At 46.1% G+C, this 26,899-nt stretch overlaps 1 protein-coding gene and 1 long non-coding RNA gene across 12 annotated transcripts; one reads left to right on the forward strand and one right to left on the reverse strand.

Moving 5' to 3' along the window:
- Nucleotides 1-1,051: 1,051 nt before the first annotated feature.
- On the reverse strand, nt 1,052-6,559 carry LOC125523428. 10 transcript variants are annotated; one of them, XR_007290224.1, is made up of 13 exons: nt 6,382-6,559; nt 5,806-5,887; nt 4,424-5,288; nt 4,193-4,314; nt 3,799-3,984; nt 3,484-3,630; nt 3,200-3,363; nt 3,005-3,119; nt 2,631-2,741; nt 2,190-2,264; nt 1,998-2,098; nt 1,773-1,871; nt 1,052-1,656 (listed from the first exon to the last, which is right to left on the reverse strand). It is a non-coding gene; the product is annotated as an uncharacterized LOC125523428 (long non-coding RNA). The 10 variants fall into 10 exon arrangements; XR_007290225.1 differs by lacking the exon at nt 2,631-2,741; XR_007290218.1 differs by lacking the exon at nt 2,190-2,264 and having other exon boundaries at nt 1,998-2,150.
- A 3,582-nt stretch (nt 6,560-10,141) lies between these two features.
- LOC125522043 lies at nt 10,142-25,018 on the forward strand. 2 transcript variants are annotated; one of them, XM_048687112.1, is made up of 5 exons: nt 10,142-10,267; nt 11,761-11,858; nt 15,714-15,851; nt 15,967-16,571; nt 24,496-25,018. In XM_048687112.1, exons 4-5 carry the CDS (start codon nt 16,009-16,011, stop codon nt 24,659-24,661), a joined length of 729 nt encoding a protein of 242 aa, XP_048543069.1. In that variant the 5' UTR covers nt 10,142-10,267; nt 11,761-11,858; nt 15,714-15,851; nt 15,967-16,008; the 3' UTR covers nt 24,662-25,018. The 2 variants fall into 2 exon arrangements, 1 of the variants encoding a protein (XP_048543069.1); XR_007289617.1 differs by lacking the exons at nt 15,714-15,851; nt 15,967-16,571 and having other exon boundaries at nt 24,496-24,958.
- The last annotated feature ends 1,881 nt before the right edge of the window (nt 25,019-26,899 follow it).

A 26,899-nucleotide genomic window follows, 5' to 3' on the forward strand; every position in this document is an offset into this window, starting at 1 on the left:
ATCACATGTAGGTTGAGAACATGGCAGCTTGGTAGGGTGGCGTCCGTGGCGTTATTGAATGCGTCGGTTGTTTAAGCTATATTTGTTGCTGTCCATCAACTGTCCAGTTCCTTCTTATTTTGGGTGGATACAGTATAAGGCAGGGATATCGTAGCTTGATGGAGATAAAGATATTTTGTGAAGGAAACAGAGTAGTTATTGTCAATACTGACGCAATTACTGTCCATCAACTGTCCACTGTGAGTTTTTTTTTTTTTAAAAGAGAGCTCCCTCTCCGATTTCCATTAGATAACGGATGAGTTGAATCACTCTGTATTGCATTCGATGAGCAGTGTTACAACGATACAAATTGGGAGGCTGAGAAGCTCCCGAGAGAGACGGCACAATCCGTATATCGTGTAGGATACAGTTACAACAGGAAACGCAAAGCGTGTTGTGTGGTTAAAAATCAAGTCATGGCATCATGTCCTCGGATGTTGTACATTCAGAATTTGAGATGCATCTAACTGTCAGCATTGTACTGTATGCGAACTTAACGGCAGGCATTTGGTATGTGACCAAGAGAGGCAGACATATGGAGCTCCGGTGTGCTGCTCTGCGAACTCATGACGAGGCGTTGGCCCGTTGACAGGCGAGTAGAAGCTAGCTGACTATGTGAAGCCATATCAAGATCATCTCCGACGCCAACATATCAAGTCGGTGACGAAGCAGGCCAGAGTAGCGAAGCGCTGCCATGGCAGGATGCTCAAGCCAAGGCAAGTGCTAGAATGGGCGAGGTGCTTGCGTGCACATTGCTGAGTTCTAGTTGAACCTACAGTGGTATGTAGAGCAAGCAGTATGCGTGCTGGTGTTTTGAGTGATCTACTCCATCCAAATGAAGAGTAATAGTGTGTTGTTTCAGTTGTAAGTGGGGAGGATTTAATATGCTGTAATCCAAACAACCCAATGGATCTACATCCATGTTCGATACATTCATGTGTGGAAGGAATAAAAGAAATTCAATCAGAATGATGACACAACCCCTTCATGCATCCAAATTCGTCTTTCAATATGGTTTTTGGACATATGTCATATAGAAGAGGGGAGTGATGGAGCCAAACATTGATTGTTCATCAAGGAAGGGATCCCTCTTTGACAGCAAGCCAAGTCTTTCCACGGGCAGCGAGTAAACTAGTCTACTACTACCAACACAATAAACAGAGGATTGTGTTGGAAGGAGAAGTCTCAGACCAATTTCTTTCTTACTCTTTTTCTGTTTTGGAAGAAACAGAGGATTCAGAGAGAGAGAGAAATACAAACTCTTCCCTTGCTGTTCCCCTTACAAAACATGCCGAAGTGCAGTAAATGCGGCGCACTGCTGATGATATGATAGCCGTCATTCTCCTCCTGCGCTGCGGCGCACTCCTCTTCCACCGCCACCGCCACCCCCTTTCCCTTTACCTTTTTGTGTGGCAGCCCCTGTTGAAAGTCCCTGGATGTCTGCGTTTGCTTCGGAAAAATCCACCTCTTGTCCATCTCCCATGCCCCTCCACCTTGTTTCAATAGGGCCCGTATCCAACAGCAAGCGGCAAGACTTCAGGCAAGCCGGACCAGCAGCATTCTATTGTTGTGAAGCAAACGCTGATCATTTCGCCACCGCCTTCCATCTTATATGTGCTAGCAAAGAGAAGCAACCCACAAAAAAAGACGTAGTTAAGCACTTGTAACAGTTCCAGCAGGGGAAAATGCAATGACCCAAACGCTAGAGGACAGTAGTACAGTACAAGCCATACATGCGAAGGTAAAAATGAATGGCCTGGTTTGACTTTTCTCATCACACCGGCACTTGTAACACTTCTTGTGGGCTGAAGAATGAAGATGTGTTTGGTTCGCTGCAACCAAGGAAAAAAAACAGGATGATGAATAAGTCAATAAGTATATAACATGGCTTCACACTCCATAGATACACCACAATTTAACAAGGATACGCAAGAAGTCGGTACAGTACAACTTAAAACCTTTTTTTTTGTGGGAGTTACAGTAGCAGAAACTGGCTGGCTCATCCACATCTTTTAGCCAATTCGATCCATTGCTTCAAATGAGGTTGATCAACAAAACTCTAATAACATCATAATTGGCAGTAATTAGCTCCACTGACAGTATGGATCTGACTGCAGCAGGGAAAATGGCAATAAGAGTTAGGCACTCACAAATCAGTCACTAGTTAGGCAAGATTCACATGTAAGCAACCCAGGAGCAACTAAATTCTTGTCACAGCAAGCATCCTGATCAAGTGTTGACTGATCAAATCAAAATTGCACTATTTTCTCACGGATACGAATGCAAACAAAATAATAATAATTACAGTCAGTCTAAAGATTAACAAAACTAATGCTGACAAAATGGAGATCCTCGGTAAACCTTAAGAGAGACTGCCCTGGATTGGGGAACATAAGTATTTTCCAACTGTATTTAGTAGACTGAGGAAAGAACAGTGGCAAGCTTAACAAAGGTACTTTCCGTGTAATGTTTCCCGAGATGCAGAGGTCAACAATTTTTTTTGTAATATAAAGCCAAGATGCAGATGTCAACATAATAAGCTTGTTTTGATTATTATTAATAGGTTGTGAAATATGCAGACAGCCTTTTACCTCCACTATTGCTTCAACTATTCACTGTTTCAACAAATGTGTTGTGTAGTTCCAGATTAGTACCACATGCATGCCAGGGCGATCAACCAAAAGGAAGAACCTTTGTTCACCCTGAAAACTTGGAAGCACAAGTCAATTAACATTCCTACTTTTGCGCAGAAACGCGAACAATTACAGAACCACCTTCCATATAGATGCAAAGGGCGAACATACTAGACAAACCTTTCAGTGATAGCCTGACAACTAAATATATGAAGTTGGATCCAACAGATGCACCAACTAAATTAATGCCGTAACTGACGTAAGATTCTGAGAGTACATGTTATTTGAAATAGGAAGGACTGAAAAGAGCGAACGACTGAAAACTGTTATACCTTTCTTTTGATCTTCAAACCTGGACTTTCTAGGTACACCGCCAAGTCTTTGTGAGTAACAACCAAATGAAAACGCTAAGTACCAGGAACCATGCCAGAGAAAACATGATGATACCTAACAAGCCAAGATAAATGATGAATGCTAGAACACCTGGCATCGAGAGCAATGTAGCAGTGGGTGAGAAAATGGCAAACCTTAATATCAGTAGCGAAGCACAGAAGTCTCGCTTATTATGTGGTGATATTTTGATCCTCACACCCAAAGTTGCCACATACACCCACCAAGTCTTAACAATTGATGTCGGACGAAATTTAAATGTAAAGTATGTAGAAGCCTATGAGACCAAACATAAGAACACCTGCACAACAAGTCAAGCAAAATGTTGAACACCATAAAACTTAGTAATGATAGCATGTAGCAGTGATGAGAATATTGCAAACGTTATATCAATAGCAGAACACTGAAGACTGACACTTACTCTACAATCATTTCGTGGTAATATCTTGATCTCGACACTGAAATTAGTCGTGTACACCATGTCCTGTTGAGCGATGGCTACCAAAATTTAAATGCAAAGCATGTATAGAAGCCTACGAGTAAAACATAAGAACACCTGCACAGAAAACTGAAACAAATGGTGAAGACATGAAAGGTTTTATGATTTTCGTCCAGGAAGTAAAACAAAGAAACTCCCATAAGGCATTAACTGAAAAATTATAGTGATTTTATCAAATTGTATAGTACAAGTAGTATATGGTAGATCAGGAGTTAAGATCCAGTTAGATGTACATACCAGATTTAGGTACAGGAAGGTAGAAGGTTTTTGGTAATATCAATAGTGTAGCACCAAAGTCTACTTCATTTCTGAATTATGCTGTGGTAATATTCTGATTCTCACACCAGAACTACTTAGTAGACCATCGAATATTTGAGGAGAAACGAAAATCCAAATGTACATGTAATATTTTGAGAAGAACACCTGCACAGAAAAGCAAAAGAAATTATGAATACATGACCAATTTCACGATTTTTTTCCAGGAAGAAAAACAAAGAAACTTCATAAAGCACTAACTGATAATCAGACCGGTTTTCTCAACATGTGAGTGAGAAGAGAAGGGGAGTGGAGAAGACGTTTTAATAATTGATATGAAACAGCAGGAGCAAAGTTTTAAGTTAGATCTACTTACCAGATTTATGTACAAGAAGCTGGCCACAAGACCTTCATCTATGTGACAATTGTACAGCTAGAAGAATGTACACCAACCGCAAGAAAGAAGAACAATGTACACGGGAACTCGAAGGCAAAGACCTGCACAACAGATGAAAACAATTAGATTATGTTGCACGGGAAAAAAACAAGGGTGATTGTGGGATCTGGGAGCGGATGTGGACAAACAAGGAAGTAGTTTTTTTTTTACCTTTTATAAGTCTTCCAGTTGCAGGATGATTTTTGGGATGGTTCCCACTAACCCTTTGCACTGCTGTTTTAGCTCCGCGCTGCCACAATTCCAGACAATTAATTTTTGAAGTGATTTGGGGAGGCCATCCTCTGGTAGCGACCGGATAACCGGGCATGAGTAGACCGATAATTCCTTGAGGTTGGTGAGCTTTTGCAGCCCTGCAGGGAGGCTCTGAAGCTTGCTCAAGTTGTAAAACATCAGTTTCTGGAGGGAGACGAGCAGATGAAGGGCATCCTCTTGCTCCTTAGTAAAGCACTCCATCTCTTGGTTCACAGAAAAGCCCAGGACGGTGAGGGAGGAAGACAGGAGGTTGCAGATGGGAACAGCTAGGAGTCCCGTGGCATCATCCGTACAGAGCTCCTGCAGTTTGCATCCATTCAGGGGCGAAACAAGCTGCTGCAGTTCCTGCTCTTCAATACCCGGCTTCAGATCCCGCGCTGGTGGCCAGCCGGTGATGTCACGGTTTTCAAGGAGCACACATTTCAACTTGTACATGACAAACAACGCTAAAGCGTCCAGTATAATGATATTGGGCAAAACAAAACAAAGCCTCAGAGTTCGTGCTGGTGGCCTGTCCGTGGTGTCATGGTTTTCAAGGCGCACACATTTCAACCTGTACATGACAGACGACGCTAAAGCCTCCAGTATAATGACATTGGCCAAACAAGACAAAGGCTCAGAGTCCGCGCCGTGTGAATGAACGTGATAAGCAAATACTGGCAGTATTCAGTAGGATGCCAAGAGTATTGAATCTCCACCAGCTGCTTACTTTACGGTTTCACCCTCTCTTTCTCCGTTGATTATAGGGAAAAAAAATAGTTGTCTACAGGGAAGAAAAAAACAAGTGGTTGGTGAAAAATCGGGGAAGACAGTAGGAAGCTCGACGAGGAATAAGCAGGGGCTCCGATTAATGGGATTTCAGCCTTTTTAGTCTGTTCTGTAGTAAGTTGCAACTTGTAACCATGCACGCCTAGGAGATTACTACTACTAGTACTACTACTACTACTACTACTTAGTTAACTGTAATGATAGTATCTATGGTCAGGATATTCACATACCTAGATTGACACAGTGAGATGTGATGCTAACATTAGAATACCCCATATATGCAATCGTCTCAATTTATTCAAACAGCAAAAACTAATCCGTCGATTATTTATCCCATCAGGGTGGGTGATTGAGTAGGACAAACAGAACAAACATTTTACTAGTAGAGTAAATAAAGAAATCCGATCTACCTTTATATAAGTTGTTGCTTGCGGACAGAGGTGAGGAATATGTACTAAGGTGGTCGCTGGTGGTGAGTGAGGGAGAAGATGACGGGCTTTGGGTTTTCTTACCTCCATTCCAAGGCGGGACACGCCTGAATCTGAATGTATGCAAAAGTAGACCATCACTTTCTGATCTGACTGAAAGTAAAGCCTGAAAAAAAACACGATAGGAGGTCGAGGGATTAACTTTCTGTTTGTAATGAATTAACTATTATACGGACAAGCTTGGCACGGTAACTCTGAAGCAAGGAAAGCTCAACTGACTGTTGAAGTAGTATGAGAATATCAATGGCCTGCACTAATCGCGTACGTACTCAGTAAGTTTGCATCGCCAGGTTCAACCGAGGGGAAATATTTCTCTATAAATTGGCGAAACTGGTAATACCAAGTTCAATCAGCACTCATTAACTGCAGCGCAAGTCACACCGGAAAGGCGACGAGCGCACGGTAACAGCACCGATTGATTCGAACAGTAAAACTAATCCATCCGAAAAATTTCGCCACTAAAGAAGCGCGTGGGAATGGAGCGCGGCGCCGCGGCCACTCAATTCCCCAATAGCAGAGGAACAAAAATGGGAATCCTACGAGCTTCCGCGTTATCTTGAGTGCATCGGAGAAACTGGAGAGGGGTAGGGGAAAAGATACCTGCGGCGACGGCAAGGGGGGCCACAGGGAAGCGGCGGACGTCGCCGCTGGCCGCGTCCGCGGATGCCGTGCCGGTGCTGGGAGTAGCGGCGGGCAGGGGAGCCACCGCAGCGCAGCGCTGAGAGCGGCGGCGTCCACCTCCATCGACCACGGATAAACTCTAGCGCAAAACTGTATTTTTATTTATTTTTACAGTTAAAAAACAACCTTTACTACGGAAAATCGTTGTGGAGCCCGTTTCTTGTAAGAAAAATCGAAAAATAACTTGTTAAGTTTCAAAGAATTTATATGAACGCTTGTGTTTCAAAGAATTCACAGCCGAATAATACATGATAGTAAGTGACTCATTAACAAAGCAGCAAAGCCCAAAATAACCGGACAACATATACGCATACGACTACACAGCTGAGAGATAATATAGGCATACGAGACTGGAATGCCACGACACAACCTAGGACACCTAAACTCCACAACAACACCATCAGGAGGAGGAGTGGCGTAAAGCGTCGTCTGCTGCCAAGTCCGAAGCGGACTAAGGTCTTCACCATATACCTTGACACAGAGAGAAGAACCACAACTCATCCTCAAGATGCGGCCGGCACCAAAGTGCAGGGATTTCGCTTGGCAGCTCACTTGTGCCATGTGAGGCACCCAGGGCACCCGAAGCATGCAACAACCTCCACATCCGGATCCGGGATGCACTCCTTCCAAGGACAAGGAGCCAGCCCCAGTCACCCATCGCTACACCTTTATCGTCCACGCGGTCAAAGAGGCATATCCACCACCACCGACATGGTGCCCGCCACCCTGGCATCCAAGGTCAGAGACGCCATAGCCCACCACATCACCACGCACCAGTCACGGTAGGAGGAGCAGAGGTACTTCATCCAATCCTAGCCCGGTATTAGCAACTGATGACCCACAACTATAGGAGATCAATTGTAATCCTTTCGATAATTAAGATTGTCAAACTCAACGAGGAGTAGAAAGAAATGATAAGCGATTTTTAGCAAGGTATTCTCTACAAGTATTGAAAGTAGTGGTGATAAATAGTTTCGTAACAAGGTAATTTGTAGCAAGTAATAAGTAGCAATAGTAACAGAAGTGCAGCAAGCTGACCCAATGCTTTTTATAGCAAATGACAAGACGAAAAGTTCTCTTATATGAAGCAAAGCATCTCCAGGACACATGAGAATTAATGTGTAGTCATGTTCATCATGTTTGGTTGATTCGCATTCGCTATTTTGATAATTTCATACGTGTGTGGACTTGTGATAGGGTGATGTTCTTACTTGAACAAGCAACCCTCTCGTGACTACCCGCTCTCGCAAGCGTACACAACTATAGGGAAGAAGAATTAAGATAAATCTAACCATAACATGAAATATATGGATCCAAATCAACCCCTTACAAAATAACGCATAAACTAGGGTTCAAGCTTCTGTCACTCTCGCAACCCATAACCTACTTATTGCTTCTTAATGCCTTCCCCTAGGCCCAAATATGATGAAGTCCCATGTAGTCGACGTTCACATGGCACCACTAGGGAAAATACAACATACATATCATCAAAATATCGAACGAATACCAACTTCACATTATTAATTATAACAAGACTTCTTTCATGTCCTCAAGAACAAAATTAACTACTCACAGATCACATTCATGTTCAAGATCAGAGGTGTATTAAATATGCTTGAGGATTTGAAAATTTAATCTCCACTAAATAAACCAACTAGTATCAACTACAAGATGTAATCAACACTACAAGCAACTCACAGGTACCAATCCGAGGTTTTGGGACAACGATTAAATACAAGAGATGAACTAGGGTTTAAAAAAAGATGGTGATGTTGAAGATGTTGATGAAGATTGGTCCTCCCACGATGAGAGGATCATTGGTGATGCCGATGACTTCGATTTCCCCCTCCCGGAGGGAAGTTTCCCCGGCGGAATCGCTCTGCTGTAGAGAAAAAGTGTTCATGCCCAGATTTCGCCTCGAGACGGTGGCGTTTCGTTCCTAAAGTTCCCTCTTTACTTTTTTCTTAGGGCAAATAGCCTCTTATAGCAGAAGATGAGCACCGGGGGCCAAGTGGGGGTGCCCACGAGCTCATATGGCGCGCCCTGGGGGTGGGCGCGCGGAGCTCGTCGCTCTTCGGTAGCCCCCCTTCTGGTAATTCTTCCTCCAGTATTTTTACATATTTCAAAATAATTCTTCTTAAATTTTCAGGTCATTTCAAGCTGCGGAGAATATCTATCTCTACTATAGCTTTTTCAGGTACAGAATTCTAGCTGTCGGCACTCTTCCTCTTCAAGTGAAACTTGCAAAATAAGAGAGAAAAAGGCATTAGACTAGTATCATGAAGTGAAATAATGAATCAACACATTATAAATAACAATAGGAAAACATGATGTAAAATGGACGTACCAGAAGCTCACGGGACACCATGTATGCAGTCATGGGCGTGGGTTCGTATGCCAGTGCATCTATGTCACGACCACCACCGACGCCCACATTGCATACAAGGAGAGGGACCTCATCACTCACGGACTACATTTGGACTAGCCCAAACCCCGGCCCACGCTTCCACCGACTCGTAGCCCGTGCCCACCCCTGCTACCATCCGCCAGATCTGCCACCATAGCCGCCACCGACTCGCAGTCGCCACCGATATGTCGAGCACGAACAATTTTAGCTAGGACCATCGTGACAAGGCTGGTGTCCCAAGCAACTAGAATGAGGCCTCGAAAGACGACCACCGTGACAAAACCGACCGCTGCCGCCCCATGCGAAAGACCCGCCACGACTAGCCATCTAGCCCTCCCGCGCCATGAGCTAGGCTTCACGCCTTCGTCAATCCAGCCACGCAGGTACGCCGCCTGTGGTGAGTCCCGCTGCACAGGGGAGAGCCACCACGGAAACGTCAGTAATGTGCGCCGACATAAACATTCCTTTTGATTGAAACACAAGGTTGAGGCCTTGAGGGCCATGTGAGTGATGACCAGAGACTCGTGATGCGATTTCCTTGGCGCGTCGAGCAAATTCCTTGATTGTGTATATGATGCTCATAAGTATATAGCAAAAACTTATCCTCCTTTTGTAGGGAAATGATTTGGCCCTTATGCTAGGATGCAGAAAGTTCTATTTGAATGAGATAGTGTGGAGAGGCGATTGAAACATTGAATTTTAAATAAAGAATATTCTTTTGAGAATAATGGGTTTAAAAAAAACTTGTAAAGTGAGAGAGACGTTTTGACTCCATGGAACCCCTTTTTAGATTCAAAAATTAAATTTCGCAGTTCCATTTTTTGAAACAATATTCAAATGTGCACATGGATTTATTTTATCTTTGTAAAAGTTTAACACTGAAATGATTAACATGTGTAATCTATGCTGACAGGGAAAAAATTCTGTGATTTTAATGATAGTGTGCGTGCGAAAAACAACGAAATTATATTTCCGTGTTGAAGTTAAATTGTCTCAAAAAAAGTTCATACAAATGTAGAATGCATCCGTATGTACTCCCTCCGTCCAAAAAAACTTGTCATCAAAATGGACAAAAAGGGGTGTATCTGGAACTAAAATACATCTAGATACATCCTCTTTTATTCATTTTGATGACAAGTATTTCCGGACGGAGGGAGTAGATTTATAATTTGCAAAATTCTTTGAACCTTGACAAACTAAGTTCCATTTTTTTGCACAAAACGGGCTCCCCCGTGCTCCAAAACGATTTTTCCGTAGTAAAGGTTGCTTTTATTTGTAACTGTATGTAAAAAAGTGGAGAAAATAACTCGATAACCCGCGGCTCTCAGCGCCGTAGCGCCAATGGGTCCTCCGTGGACTCCGCCACAGCCGGCGGCACTCGCTTCCCCGTCGCCGCAGGTATCTTTCCCCCTACCCCTCTCCAGTTGCTCCGGCGCACTAAAGATTTTGCGGAATCTTGTGGGATTTCCATTTCTTTTCTTTCTTATCCTGTTGTGGAATTTAGCGGCGGAACTTCTTTTGTGGGGAAAAAATTCGATGGATTAGTTTTACTGTTCGAATCAATCTGCCGCGCTTCATCTCCTGTTCAGTTTACTGGCAGTTTCGACGGGTTGTAGAGAAAGATCTTGCCTCCGTTGAAGCTGGCGATGCCTAGCTTCACTAATCAGCTGAGATTAGTGCAGAGAAAGAACAGAGACAGAATGCAGAGCAGGGACGAGATTAGTGCAGGCTTGTATTCCTAGCTTCAATAATCAGCTGAATTTTTCTTGCTTCTTAATTACGATGCCCAACTTGTATGTATAACAATTCATCAGAAGTAGAAAGTTAATCCCCCCTGCTCTGTTGTTCTTTTCTTCTTTCTTTCAGACCGTACTTTCAGTCAGATTAGAGAGGATGGTATTTCATACCTACAGATTCAGATTAGAAACGATGGTCTTTAAATTAAGTATCTGGAAGTAAGCAACAACTTACATGAAAGGAATACTATTTACTCTACTGGTACTAGTAAACTGTTTGTTTTGTTTGTCCTGCTCAATCACTCATCCTGATGGGGTTAATAATCGAGGGACTGTTTCATTCCTCAATAAATCGACGAATTAGCATTTACTGTTTGAATAATTCAAAACAACTACTTATATTTGCGTCAAATATGTAAGCTACACCACAGAGCTCACTCTTTTAATCTAGGCACCTTGAACAGCCTGTTTAAAAACAGCTAGTGTTATTTCAGTTAAGTAGTACTCATGGTTACAAGCTGTTGAAAAGAGTAAAAACTAAAAAGCCCACAATCCCATTTAAACAGTTGAGCTTCACCAACCATTTGTCTTTTTTTCCCTCACTCTTTTGCCGAGTATTGTTTTTATAGTGTTGCTCCATAGGATGCTTCGAATCTCGTTATTTATAATCTACACTTACGTTAGCAGATAGCTACGTTGGACAGAGCGAATAAACCAAGTAAAGGACATAACATAATTACAGTAGCAGACAGCTATGTAGGATGGAGCTAATTAGCTAGCTGGCAGGTTGGGTTACTTGGTTCAGTTTGCATGCCTGTACGTAATCGATCCATACACATGCATGCCCGTGGCACATGCAAGTTTTAACAAAATGGCCCAGGAGCTAATTACTCACTACAGAGTATACTCAGAGGTGCGTCTCTGTTTCATGGCCTTTATTAGTTTCAGCAGAAATGAATGTGGAGTTTTAACACACAACTTGACAGAAATCAAGCTCCTACATTACTCCGTACAATTAAACTACATGGATATGCATATGATATGAGTGCCTAGCTAGTTAGGATCAGCATGCATGATTGATGGTCTGACGTACTAGTAAGGATGGCAGTACAGATTTCTGTATAATATAATCTCTCTACCTTGCCAAACCTGCAGTATCGAGGTCGCCTGGGAACGCTGAACCATGCATGAAGACAGCAACGCCAGTACGCCACTGGTCACCCACAGGCTAGCGCGAGATCTGAAGCCAAGTTGTAAGTATTTTATGTTGTTGCCTTGGCTTTCAATAAAAGTTGGGGCGGGGGGAAACCCCTTTCATTTCAAAAAAAAAAAGTATTTTATGTTGTTGCGTCATGGGGCGGCTGTTAGTTTAGTTCAGCGCAGAGATGGTGCATTGTGTTATTTCGCCGGCGCGTGAGATCTGAGCTTTGTTTTGTTTCACCCAGCGGGATGCTTTAGCGATGTCACGTGCTGTCTGTCACACACAGGTTGATGTGCACATGGCTTGACGACCACGGCGTACGTTAGGTCTGAAGCCGAGTATTGTTGCTATAGTTCTGCTCCATGGGGTGGGTATACTTTACACTAGCAGACATCTGTGTTGGATGGAGCCAATTAACTAAGTCTGGCTGCATATATGGATAGTTGATCCATCCACATGCGTGCGTGGCTCATGCCAATCACCCAATAACTTTCATGTTTGGTTTTAGTGCTGCTCCATTGGATCCTATGCATGGTGTGATTGGCTTTGCTCCATATATCCATATATCGTTTGTTTTCTTAACTAATATTTCCTCCGTCTGGATATTGAGCCCTTTCAGATTTTGGCTCAAACATTCACCATTAAATACCGGTAGTGATTAGCTTGGCTCCATGGGACGCTTTACTAGCTCCATGAGAAACAGCAAGTAAAGTAAACACAGTTCGGCTGATTCGTATGAGCTCTGAAGTAAAGTAGTACTTGTTTTCGTTTTAGAAAAGGAGGATGACCCCCGGCCTGCATCTGGGAGATGCATACAACCACTTTATTGATTATTCTCGAGGACCTTACAAAGTATTACAACAATGTGCCTGAATCCCACCATCTTGACAACATATGCCGCTACTCCTATCCAACATGATGAAGGGGTGCTAGCTGGGCCACTACCCAAACCACTCACCTAAGCCTAACATCAAAAGCCGGAAGACGAAACTCATTCGGAAGCCCCAGCCGAGCCACATACCGGGTCTTGGGCACAATCCGGTCAGACGCATTCGTGTGTCGTCGCCGCCATCTTCCACAGGTCCTTAGATCATATTGAGGCTTCTACCTTGTCTGGCCACTCTGCTATCGACGTCACCATGACGCCAGACAGCAACCTCCTCCTGCGCGAGCCCATCTCCGCACGTCGGACGCCGAGTCTCCACAGCGCCATGCCATCGATCTCCACCGCCATCAAAGTTTGGGATGACACACCGCTCCACCATCCCTCCAGCCAGCACTTGCTCCAAGACGATGCCCCCAGAAGGGAAAGCGATAGAAAGCCATCATCATCCGATCCGGAAGACCCAGATTTGGGGTTTCCCCCTGAGCACCCCGAACCTGATGACGCAGACTGCCAACGATGCCTCGACCATCGGCAGTAGCTCCACCAGACGAGCGTCGCCTACGTCGCCGCAGCCTCCAAGATGAAGCTGACCAGAATGCATGTGTCGACACCGAACCGCCGCCACTTCCACCGCCGCTTGAGCAGCCCCCGAGCAATGCCTTCAGGAAGGAGCACGCCACCGTGGTGTCGTCGTCGCTTGGAACAGGGGGTCTGAGGTTTTCACCTGAGCTCCTGGGAGGGGTGGAAGGAAGGAGATCCTCTCCGAAGCCTCCAACGAGGGAAGCAACACCCAAAGGCACTGCCAACGGAGTGGCCGCCACGCCGGCCAAGAGATTCCCCCAGAACCCTTCCAGCCACCGGATCTGCAAGGCCAGCATCCAAGAACGGTGACCGAAGCCACCAAGGGCCGGATCCGCTGCAGATCGGAGTAGATCGGGGTCGAGGACGAACATCACCATGGCCACCAACATCCAGTGAGGAACCGCTGCCGCAGCCGAAGCCCACCACCTCCCCGCCATCCACATAGCCAGGGAAGTGGCCCACCTGATCTCGCCGACGCCGCCCGCCGCCAAGCAGCGCCGCGTGCCATCAGCCATGGCCGCCGCCATGGATCCGAGCCGCAGGCGGGCCGCCAGCCGCGGGGCCCCGCGGGAGAGGAGAGCCGCGCCACGGGGGGAAGATCCCGCCGCCGCCGCCACGACGCGGGCTTCGCCCGGTTGTGGCCTCCAGCGGCGGTGAGGGGATTAGCTGGAGAAGGGGGGGCCGGCGGCGGCGCGGTTGGGGGCTGCCGCCCGAGTCGCCTACCCTAGGCGACGCGGGGGCCGACGGTAGGTGTTCATGACTCGGTATCCACATGTGATTGTTATGACAAAATGCGACACGCTCACTCAAAAATGGGGGAGAATTTCACTTCCCCGGCCTCTGCACCAACTAGGGATACATACGGCCATTTTAGTATGAGTACCAAGATAAACATGGTCCTCAAAATTTTTTAAATGAGTATCAAGATATTCTTTGGTGAGTGGTTCCACCACAGACCAAACATGATCCTCAATAAACGGGGGAAAACCCCTGTGCATCACCTGTCAATTCTAGAAATTGAACTCGGGTCGTTAGGCTGCACAACCACATGCCCAACCACTGAGCCAAGGCTTCGTAGTGGTTGCAATTAATTTAGCAGCCTGTATTTGCTAATTACAGGCCCACTCCTTGACTCATCGATGTTGAGCATCATGCATGTCTACTAGTACTGCTGATCAGCCACTTATGTTCTTATATTTCTGCTCCATGTGACGTGTTGCTGGCTGCCATCTGTATTCGGAATTGGCATTGTCGGTCCCGAATGCCACCGTTTGGATGTTCTAGACATTCGTCTCTGGAATTCGATCCCAATATCGAGAGGCCAACCCGAGCACCGGCTAACCCCCTCGCAAATTCAGAGCCCCGACCCTCCGTATTGGGTTGCATTGGCTGGCTTATCTCTTCGTCGTTCTCGCACGCGGAAAAAAACCGGAGCGCCAGGAGATCGAGGTCAATCCGCCCTGCCGCCGCCTCTCCGACCGACGGCTTGGCCGTCCAGGCCACCGGTGCTGCCTCTCCGGCCGGCGGAAACACTCCTCCGTCCATCCGCGACCTCTCCGCTGGCAACCGCCATCGATGGAGTTTGCCGCTGACCACCACCCCTGGTTCCTCACCACATCATCCACGGGATCCCTGTCTCCGCTGAATGTCGCCGTTGTTTACCGTCTCTTCTCGATGAACGGCACAACCTTCTTGGCAGAACCGACCATGTGTTGCAATGGCGAGCGCGGGAGCCAGTGGCCCGGAGCCGAGCGCTGCAGGCCTCAGGGTACACAAGCTTCTGCGGCATCTCAAGCTGCACCTGCTCTGCACGTACCATGCATCTTCTCCAGCCACTGCCTAATCCTCCCACTTCAGCCAAGACATGCGGCTGCCCGCCGTGGACTAAGGCCGCCACGCCCATGAGCTGCTCGACTAAATGCCAACCCATTCAGTTGCGGCATATCGTGACACTCAACATTTGTCAAATTTTAAAACTGATGCCAACCCATTCAGCTTGACGTATGGCATGTAGGTACGGTGCAAGGAGGGTTATAGTAGCTAACTAGAATTACGTAGTCTGCAAATGTTAATTGGACCCAAATTGTAGTCTTGCTTATGTTTCAGGGCTTAGTAGTGATTAATTTTTCATTATAATTTTCATGTGTGTACACACCTTGGTCAATTTTTAAAACTGATGCATCTTTCCATGTGTTTATGTGTGAGTAACTGTGAATGTTAAGAAAGTGAGAAATTCCAAGCTCTATCCATCCAAACACAAATTGGAATTGGTGCTCACTTTGAATTCCAAGCATCAAATATATGAACATCCAAACACTAAAATTGGAATTGAAGATCAATATCAATGTCCTGAGATATTGGCATTGGAGCCAATACAATGCCAAGCCCTTGAATGTCTACATCCAAACAGAGCGTATATATTTTCTCTTCCTCCGACAGTTAACGCACCATATCCGCACCCTCTCTTCCTGAGCTGAACAACACAACCCAACACAACTCTCACACACTCCTCGCCGGTGACTGCCTCCACGACGTGCGACGGCCAGACGGCAGCCCCTCTCCCCCTCCTGTGCCTGCGTAAGTGTTTTTCATTCATTCCTCTCCTGCCCCTACTCTTACGACTTACAAACCTAACTAATTTCCTCTATAATTGGTTTGCATTCCCCTAATTAATTTCTCTTGATTTTTGCAGGTTCCTACATCACAGATTCTGAATACATTGGCACGTGTGTGGATGGACGCGCTCCTCGGCGCGGCGCAATGGGTGGTGGGCAAGGCGCTGGCCCCCGTTGCTGATGGCCTGCTGGAGGCTTGGGGTGCCACCAGGAACTTGGGTCCCAACATCGAGGCCCTGAGGATGGAGCTGCTGCTTGTGAAGGCCACCCTTGAAAATGCCGGCCTCAAGCACACCAGTGGCCATGCCATGGAGGAGCTGCTCGGGAAGCTGCAGGACTTGGCATACTGTGCCGAGGACTTGTTGGACGAGCTTGAGTACTTTCGCATCCACGACCAGCTCCACGACACATATGACGCTGCGGACCAGCATGCCAAGGGCGGCGTCCACGACCTTGCCCTCAATGCTCGTCATGCCATCAAAGCTGTCGGCATTCGGCAAGCTGACATTTGTATCCTCATTTTGCTGTTCTGCTCCCAACCCTGCAGGCGATCCTGGAGAAAGAGAAGATGCAACACAACGGGTCAGCCGTTGTGCTTGGCGGCGTGCTCCGAAGAGGTTATACAGGAATTCCTCAATACCAAACGCCAATCAGGAGGTCAGCGGATGCATGCCCAAGCTTGGTAAACTCCTCCCTTGCTCATCTTCCCCACATGTTCGTGATGATAATTCTGGCCAGCCTATTCTTTGTGGTGTGCCACAGAGAGAAACACCAATGGTGGGGTTTAATAGGGTTGATGCCTCTGAAAGAATGCGGCACATTGTAGAGCAATTGCGGCCTGTGCGTAAAGATGTTACACTGATTCTGCAGAGTTGTAGCCATGTGATAGTCCCGACTATTGACCAGAGTCGTCCCATCAATCGTCCCATCACCTCTGGTACAAGTGTGGAGCCAAAATTGTATGGGAGAGACCATATCATGGATACCATCATACATGACATGACTATGGGTAAATACCTTGGCAATGATCTAACTGTGCTTCCGATCGTCGGTCCAGGGGGAATTGGAAAGACAACTCTGATACAACACATACATAAAACCCAACAAGTTCAAAATCATTTTCAAGTTGTTATTTGGGCGTGTGTGTCGCTCAAGTTTAATTTGAATAAGCTGCTAGAGGAGATTAAAACATATATTCCTCAAGTTGAAGGGGAAAAGGGTGGTAGTGCCGAAGAGCTGATTGTGCAGAGATTAAAATCTAAAAGGTTTTTGCTTGTATTGGATGATATTTGGGAGTTTAGTGATGAGGATGACTGGAAAAAGTTATTGCTGTTACTTAAAAGATCATCTGAAAAGGGTAGCATGATTTTTGTCACAACTCGGTTTCCGACGATAGCAAAGATAGTTGGAACAATCAACAATCCAATCAAATTGAAAGGTTTAGAAACTGATTTTTTTAGGGAGTTGTTCCATTCATTTGTCTTTGCTGATGACCAGTGTAGAAAGGATCACCATTTTTTGCTTGAGACTGGAGATAAAATAATGGTAAAACTAAAGGGATCCCCACTTGCAGCAAAAACAGTTGGTAGATTGCTGAGAAAGGATCTTAATTTGCGTCATTGGACAAGGGTCCTAGAAAGTAGAGAGTGGGAGAGGCAGGCAAATGTCAACGACATTATGCCTGCCTTAAAACTTAGCTATGACTATCTCCCTTTTCATCTTCAACGGTGCTTTTCCTATTCTGCATTGTTTCCTGAAGATTTTCAATTCAATGGCACCCTACTAGTCAACTTTTGGATGGGACTGGATATCTTGCAGTCTGGTGATGGAACCCAAACTTTTGAAGATATAGGTTTGGGCAATTTAAATGATTTGGTAACATATGGTTTTTTCAGAGAAGATAAAACTAATGGTCATCTATGTTATGTCATGCATGACCTCCTACATGATTTAGCATTGCAAGTTGTATCTCATGAATGTCTTAGTTTACATCGCTCCAATGTGGGATTAGTAAAAATTCAGCCGTCCATCCGTCACTTGTCAATAATCATAGATGTTGCGGATGATTCAGTGTCTCGTGAAAATTTCAAGAGTCAACTGAGAAAGCTAAAGACAAGTTTGAAGATTAAACAACTGCACACTTTGATGTTATTTGGAGAAATGGATGACGGTTTTGTCAACACTCTGGGTGATTTGTTTAGGGAAGCAAATGCTTTGCGTGTTCTCCGTTTGAATCAAACACTGTATTCTGTGGAGTCCATATTACATAACTTTTCAGCACTTGTTCATCTACGGTACCTAAGTCTGGGGACAAAGTATGAGAGGGACAAAATATTACTTACCATTTCTAGATTTTATCATTTAAAGATTTTGAGTCTAGGGTCATGGTGCCAATACTGTCATTTGCCCAAAGAGTTGAGCAACCTTGTAAACATGCGTCGGTTTTTTACCCCAGCTGATGAGTTACATTCTGATATTATCAATGTCGGAAAACTAAGACTCTTAGAAGAGTTGAAGATATTTAGAGTCAATAAAAAAAGCGATGGATTTGAACCAAGTCAGCTAGAGCATTTGACTGAACTAAGGGAGCTTGGCGTCTATAACCTTGAAAATATACACACTATAGAAGAAGCAGCCCAAACAAATCTGGGAGAGAAAATCCACTTGGAGAGGTTAACATTAGACTGGGATAGTGAGCGGTCTAATACAGAGCCTGGTGTGGAAGCAGTTGTTCTTGAGAGCCTTCAACCACATAGATATCTTCAGGAGTTGTGCATTAGAGGGCACAAAGGCTCTTCTTTTCCAACATGGCTAGGTGATAAGGTCATTGTTGAATCACTTCATCTCTCTGGTGTTTCTTGGCAATGTCTCCCTCCTTTGGGGAAGATGTGGGGCCTTGGTAAAGTAATATTGAAACATATTCCCTCAATGGAGGAGTTTGCCTCCCAACCACCCTTTGTCGCCTCCTTTTCCGAGATAGCCATCATCACGTCATCAGGCACAGCCTGTGAGATGGCCACCGGGGTGCCTTTATCCTTGTCATTGTCAAAGCTTCCTCCATCATCGATCACCGACCATACCCCGAGATTCTTCAAAATTAGCTTCATGTTGATGGCCCATATGTCATAGTTTGTCTCGGTCAACATCGCGAACTGGATTAGGATCGGCTTAGATATGTCACCCTGGCAAGCACGGCTCCGTTTTCCGTCTTGACCATGTTGAGTTTCTTCGTAGCACCATCGTCGTTGTCATCGCCTATAGATGTGTTACCTTTGGCTCTAATACCATTTGTTGGAACTTAGCCCTTCAGATCGGTCAGCTCGCGGGTGCCCTTATGTTGGCCGGACGACGAAACAAAAATGAACTTCTGTGAACTTGATCAAAAGCAGACAAACGGAAGATGAAAAATGCTCTCGTAATAGACTGCTTCAAACTTGCTGAAAACCGGACAAACGGAAGTTGAAAAATGCTCTCCTATAGCATTTTTCAATAATACCACAGTTACAGTATTCAACGTAGAACACACCACTAGAAATTTAAAATCTTCAATACATTTTACCCGAACGAACTCATAGTTATGCTAAATGTGGACAGGTACAACGAATAATAAAATGAGCACGGGTACAATTCAGTGATGACTGCTGAGATGCGTAGCAAAACATAGATAGCAGAGATGCAATGCTGGTCAGATTCAGAGCCAACGTAGGAGGAGCTGATCCTAGTCAATATGGTCCTCGATGTCGGCATGTTCTTTGAGGATCCATATGGTGGTAAGGAATTCACTGCCACGGCTGAGCTGCTTCTCATGGGAATCTTTGCTGCATAGCAAGGCCGCATGGATGACCATGCGTACCCATGTGTCGAACATGAGGTCCAGGATCACTGGTTTGTCCAGTTTACCTCCCAGTGTATTCCCAACACCAAACTCGGGCATCAATTTCAGAAATCTGTCCTTGGTTGTTTCCCCCATTTTGTTCAGACATGCCGACATATCTTCTTCACCAAACTTGGCTACATGTATCAGCGCCTCAGAAAAACTTATTCCATCTAAGATAATCCTCCTGGTCTTGGCTGATACTGTTGGGTCATCTAAGATAGTACTATTTAATTCCTGGTCTTGGCAGTCATCCTTTTCCTTGGGTGGCTTTTTCTCATCACACTGACAGCTCCCATTGCAGCGACATTGATGACTCCAGTTGCAGGGATTGTCCTGCACTGTGTGACAGTGACATTGATGACTCCAGCCGTTGTAGGGATTCTCTTGCACTGTGTGACAGTGACATTGATGACTCCAGCTGCAGGGATTCTCCTGCACTGCGTGACAGTGACATTGACAGCCCCAGTTGCAGTTATTTTCCTGCATGCAGTGACATTGATAGATCCAATTGTTGCAAGGGCTGATCACCTGCTTCCTTCGATGCTTCTTCCCGATCTCTCGCAGGATGTCGGCCAGGTCCCTCTGTCGTGTTGCGGAAGGCTTATCCAGCTTCTTGCCCCATACCATCTGCAATGTATGCTTGGTTGATTGGAACAATCTGTCAACCTCGAGTCCCGGCAGCATTTCTGGGCGCTCAGCCGCAAGGAAAATCAGATGGTTCGACAGTGTCGTGACCGCCTTCTCATAGACTAACACAGGCTTGGATGTTTGGTCACTTTTGATGCTGAATAAGAGGAACATTTCTGTGGCCATGTGCCAGCTAAGCATGACCTCTTGTATTTCTGGGCCGAATGACAGAGCTTCACCTAGTGGCCTGATCCTCCCCCTCCGGAGCAGACAAGGTTCCTTGGCGGCCGTTCCATCAGGGCCTGTCGACTTTGCTGACTTCAACGATTCCCATATCCGGCTGAACAACAAATCCTTGGCTTCCTCCATCAACTTCTGACTCTCCTGGCGACATGCCCTCGGAACGGCCCTATTGTTTTTTTGATTGTCGATTTCTTCTTGCACCGTCTTACCGGTGCTGCCCATTTTTAACATCGAGAACTGCTCGTTTTTGTCTGGCCAGCTCCTGTACCTCTTTGGCTCCATGACAAAGAGCCTGCATGGATCCAAAGATACGAGAATACGGCGGAGCTGGTGCCATCTTCCGCCGTAATTAACTTGAGCGTGAAGCCAATGCCCCGGCTTATCCTTCAAGTATGCATATGTCCAGGTTGACCCCAGAGTAATGACCAGCCACATTAAATCCAAGACCAAGGTAGTAATCAGCAAGGCGAAAGTGATAGTGACATTTTTTGTGTTGAGCCCTTCTCTACATTGGATAGAAAAGAGCACGAGGGCAGTGGTGGTGAGGAACGGCGAGGCCAGACGGAGGAGATAGCCATGCCATGTGAATACCACGGCTGTCTTGGTGTAGATGAGCTCGTACAGCAGCTGCAGCTCCATCTCCACCACCATGACTATATCCGTGCGTCCGTAAGAGGATATACTACGATGACCAACTCGATCACCCACCGGGATAAGCAGCAGGTCGTGAGCAATCAGACGGGCTTTCTGATAACACAGAGTACCTTCTGTACAGTCACGGTCACCGGGACGGAAGCTCTTTGACTGCTTCGTCTTCTTCTGCTGCTGCTTTTCAAACCGCTTCTGAATTCTCTTCAAGCCACCTCTCCGGAGTGCAATTAAGTTCTCCAAATACTTAGCGATACCATAGACGTACATAATGATGGATGCAGTACGGAAGGTTCCCGTTGTGCCTGTAATATCTTGCCTGCACAAAACATAGATGGCTCCGGCAAACTGCAAAAGGAAACTTACAATTTCGCGACTTGAAAGCTTGTTGTCCTCACTGGCGTAAGCGCTGATGTTGTCTGGCCGGATGTTTAGCAGGAGGAATGGAACCCAGAATGCAACAATCAGGTTGTCGCAATTCTTGTCTGCGAGGTACAAGTTGCCAAGGACGTATCCAGGAGCCCAGTCAGTCAGATGGTAAGACACCCACAACAAGCCTCTCAGCAATCGGGGAAACCCAAAGGGTCGGTACCGACGGATCCCCGCGAAGAGGATGAGGTAAACATGCGCGACTAGGCTGATAATCACTGCTATCCGGAACGACCACTCACTCAAGGACTTCACCACGTGATCCACCAAAGAAGTCATTTGTCCCGCACTGCAATCGAGATTACACAAACATATCAGTTGCTGGTAAAGAATGTTTTTAGATACTGAAAGAAACTCTTCCCACCACTCCGACAACAGAATGTAAGGCTCAAAGACATTGAGGTTGCACACAGCCAACTCTAGTAGGCATAGAAAAAAAAAGGACATGACAACAAATGTCATATATTGCCACTGATATAAGCATGCGCGCCTTTGTGTATGATGCTAGAGATTGGAAAAATATATCTGAAAGCATGATACAGCATACCTTGGCACGCCGATCGACACTTCGATGAACTATTTCAAAGGACTTGCAGTTGTGATTCAAGACAGAGTGTATATCGGTATCTCCCCGATAGCTGCTCTGGTGAATAGAGATCACAAGTGCAGGTTCTTGGGTATAGTACTGTTACGCTCGAGATTCAAGCGAATATTCCAATCGGAAGCTGTCCTTCTGCACCTGTCCGAGGCTTGCTGTCTAATGTTGCTTGATTAGACTGATAGGGATGGCCCTGAATAAAAAAGAGAATACTCACATGGATGCAGCCCTTGTGGAAGATTCACAGCTAAGGGCATCTTCAAGGCGGATCCGCAAACCTCCCGCATGCGTTCGATCGTGCTGTCCGGACCGCGGAAGCCAGCCAACGCGGGTCTATATTGGTCCTCGGTGCTGTCCGGACGCGATTTCTTCCATAAACCGGAGACAAATGTGAGTGGTTTTGAGGGAGTCCGGACCGGTCCCAAGCCCATTAATGGTGTCTTGGCCCACCAAAAAAAACGCACTCATCCCTCCCACGCCTTCCTTCCAAAGCATGCACCACTTAACGTGCCGCATTCATGCTGGCGCTGAGCATGCAGTGGCCGGCATTGATGCCGCGATGTGGACGGAGGGTGGCGCTAACCGACGAGAACTCTCGGGAGCCGCTGCAGCAATGCACACGCAGCTTCGCGAAGAATAGACCCCGACCACTGCACCGCATTGAAGTGGGCTGGCCGCCCCTTCGCAAGGCCTGGCCGCAGCTTTATATGCCATGCTCCGGCGAAGCAGAGAGCCGCAATCCCCCTCCCCCAGCACCGCTGCACTCCTCTGCCTTCCCGTCACCGCCGCACTCCTCCGACCCTTCCTCCTCTCCGATCGCGGAAGCCATGCCGAAGTCATGGTGCAATGCGCCGGCAGGCGGCGTCAGCGGAAGCTCTTCCTTCGGTGGTAATTAGTCTCGCGACCATCTTCTCCGGGACCTTCGGCATCCACAGTGGCTGGCTCCTCTACCCATGACGAGATGGTCATCTCTTCTAGCGAGGAGGACCAGTCCCAGGAGCACCGGCCGGAGCAGCAGCTGGAGCAACCGCCGCAGTAGCGGCCCTGCCTCCTCTCGGAGGCTGCGGTGACGGACGAAGAATTCGACCGTCAGATTAAGCTGCAGACGGAGAGTTCGGTCCGTTAGATGGGGCCGTCGCCACCATCGCTGGCGCACGTGAAGGTCGAACGGCCGTGCAACCAGCCGCTCTGTCCGGCCAAGGACGAGCCCGTCTTGCCCCAGTACAACCGTAGTCTCTAGATCGGACCCGCGTCAAGGTTGAGTCGTCATCGCCCCCACCCTCACGCAAGCATGTCGTGCAGATCGGACGCTGCGTAAAGAATGAGCTGGTATCCCCGCCACGGTATGCCGCACCGCCATGCCTCTAACACCGCAAAATCAAGGAGGAGTTGCCGCTGGCAATCATGAAGGCGCTGAGCCGCATTCTCCACTAACCCGGAGGAGGCGGATACGCCTGCGCCTCTGAACGGAACCTCGGGTCGTGGTGTCCAAGATGGAGCGCGAGGCGTGGCGGAAGACGAGGTATGACCAGCGCAATGTCGGTCGCCGCTCCGCGTTCAACCAAATCATGAAATTCGAGGGAAAGGACGCCACATGACTTAGGGACGTTGATCTTAAGTACAATTAGGAGGATCCTCAAAAGCTAAGAGCAACGTGGCGCTGAAAAGGATCTGGAATGACCCGGACCTCACCGCCGCATGTGCAGTCGACCACTCTGTGACCACCTCAGAGGGGGGCCGTTGCTGCCTTGATGGCGAGCTTGCCAAGATCGGCGACTAGTGGTCGCTAAGCGACTACTCCATGAACGCCGCTCGCGGCAGGGCCACCGTTAGGATTCCGAAGGCCATGTCGGCAGTTGACGTGGATGCCCTTCACACGGCGCAACAAGAGGCAGATAAGCTCCTCTGCGAGTGGCAGGCAGTCGTCGGACAAGGATGACGTGGCCCTTCGCTGACATACCGACCCTGGAGGGACGGCGACAACGATGATGGCATGGACGACGGCGACGATGCGACACGCAGGGCGGCCACACATACGTGGTGGTCGTCCTGTATAGATTTTAGATTTGTTTTAGTTTATTAGTTAAACGGGTCAAAATATCGACCATTTTATGTAAATTATCTTTGAATTTTAATGAAATCCATCGTGTTCATATGAAATTCGTCTGGTTGGTTCAAATGTAGGTTGAAATGTGTGCGGCGCTACGGACGTGGAAGGAAATTTGCGGGTTTTCATTGGAGATGCCCTAAGCCACTGCTTGTCCTCGTACGTGATGGACAGACATTCATGACCGGTATCACCCCCGGATTATTTAGTTTAGTTTTTTTAGGCAAACCACCCCGGGAGTAAGGCATCCAGCAATTGCTTCTGCACTGAACATGGCACAGCTTGTGGCCACCGTATGTTCAAGAAGTGTACACTTGTTTGAAATCTTCATCTCTCCCAAATTATTGTTTCCACAAGTATAACATAGTGCTAGTGCTAGCTACCTTATTAAGTCCATAGTCCATACATAATACTGATTAATTGTCAAGGAATATCATACCATCATTTGTTATAATGATGATTGTGCTTCGATCAACTTCATGTTTACCAGTGATCGACATGGGTCGCATTGGCAATGTCATCCTGGAGATTTCTGACTTCTCCTCCTTGCACCCCGCCAGCGTAAAAGTCATTTTTACATAGGATTCGAACCACTCAGAAATAACTCAGATCCATCCATAAAGATGGAAGAACTTAGCTAGTAGAGATGGTAAAGTGCAACAAAGCTGTTGTTGGAAAGTTAACAATGCTGTTTTGAAAGCCGTTAGCCATCCGATTTAAGATCCACGATCACAGTTAGATCGCCTAGCGACACAAAGAGGTAAGTTGTTGCTGCCTTGTCTGCGCTCTAACAAAGCGAGCTGCAGATTTCATTTTTCGGAGTTAACTGTTGGTTTATTCAGGTTATTTGAGGTTCAGATCCTGATAAAAGCTCTGCACTTGCCACAGCTGCTACTCAAGTCTATAGTGCCATCCACCTCCTCATAAAGCAGCTGTCGCATGATCTAGAAATAATGCATTGGCTGATTGGATAGAACATTAAATAGTAGACACATATAATATTGTTGCTTGGTCATTGCATGGTCTCAGTAATAGCAAAGGCTCATGAAAGTCGAGATTTCAGTATTTGAATCTGAAACTAATTTTAGTTTATGTATTTTCGCAAAAAAAGTACTCGCTTAGTGAAGGCACTAACCAGTATCTTGCTGCAGATGTAGCACTTTCGTTAATCTAATCAAAACCGGGAAATACAAAGTTCAGTTTATGTATTTTCGCAAAAAAAAATACTCGTTTAGTGAAGGCACTAATCGGAATCTTGCTGCAGATGTAGCACTTTCCTTAATCTAATCAAAATCTGGAAATGCAACTGTGGTCCAGTCTGCAAGTCTAGCCCAGCACATTGGTAGTTTCAGCCTAGCAACTTGTCAATCACTTTTCGTGCATTCCATCCAGGCAGGCAGGCACATGTACAACCATTTTTTGTTATCCTTTCGAGAAAAAAAACACAAGAAATCTCTGCACTTGGCACACCTGCTACACTCCACTTTGTAGTGACATCCACCTCGTACAGCAGGCATGATCTAGAATTAAAGCATTAGCTGATTGGATAGAACCTTAAATACTAGACACATAAAATATTGTTGCTTGGTCCTTGCATGGTCTCAGTTTGTGTATTTTCGAAAAAAAAAGTACTCGTTTAGTGAAGGCAGTGACCGGGATCTTGTTTCAAATGTACTACTTTCCATAATATAATCAAAACCTAGAAATGCAACTGTGGTCTAGTCTGCAAGTCTAGCACAACACATTGGTAGTTTCAGCCTAGCAACTTGTCAATCACTTTTCGTGGCATCCATCGAGGCATGCATGCACACCTACAAGCACTTTTTGTTATTCTTTGGACAGAAAAACACAATAAAGCTCTGCACTTGGCACACCTACTACACTCCACTTTGTAGTGCCATCCACCTCCTCGTGCAGTAGGTGTCGCATGATCTAGAAATAAAGCATTGGCTGATTGGATAGGACCTTAAATATTAGACACATATAATATTTTTGGTTAACCCTTGCATCGCATGGTTGATTGGTTGATGGGTTAACGAATTTTTTTAGAACACCTACCACCATTAGAATGAAGGGAGAGATAGAGTGAAGTTAAAAAAAGGGAGACATAAAGTGGATTGTAAAAAAAGAGAGAGAGAGATAGAGTGCTTAATGTTAGGAATATGCAACGGTTGGTGATCGATCAGGTGGAGATCGATCGGATGGATCAATCGCACGAGTTGCGCGTGCTATAAAATTGACCTAGCTCTGATACCATGTTAGGAATATGCAACTTGTATTCCCATGAGGTCATAGGCCGATATATATATACATGTACAGGCGTGGAACATATGCAGGAAACCCCTCATACAACGAGATAAATACAAAGGGGTACATGACTTATATTATAACTCTAACACTTAAAACTTTTTGGACTTTCCAACACGTATAGTAATAGAAATCTTTTCTATCATCAAATATTAACCGCAAGATTATAGTCTA

Source organism: Triticum urartu, chromosome 7 (assembly GCF_003073215.2).
Source record: "Triticum urartu cultivar G1812 chromosome 7, Tu2.1, whole genome shotgun sequence".
Taxonomy (NCBI): Eukaryota; Viridiplantae; Streptophyta; class Magnoliopsida; order Poales; family Poaceae; genus Triticum; species Triticum urartu.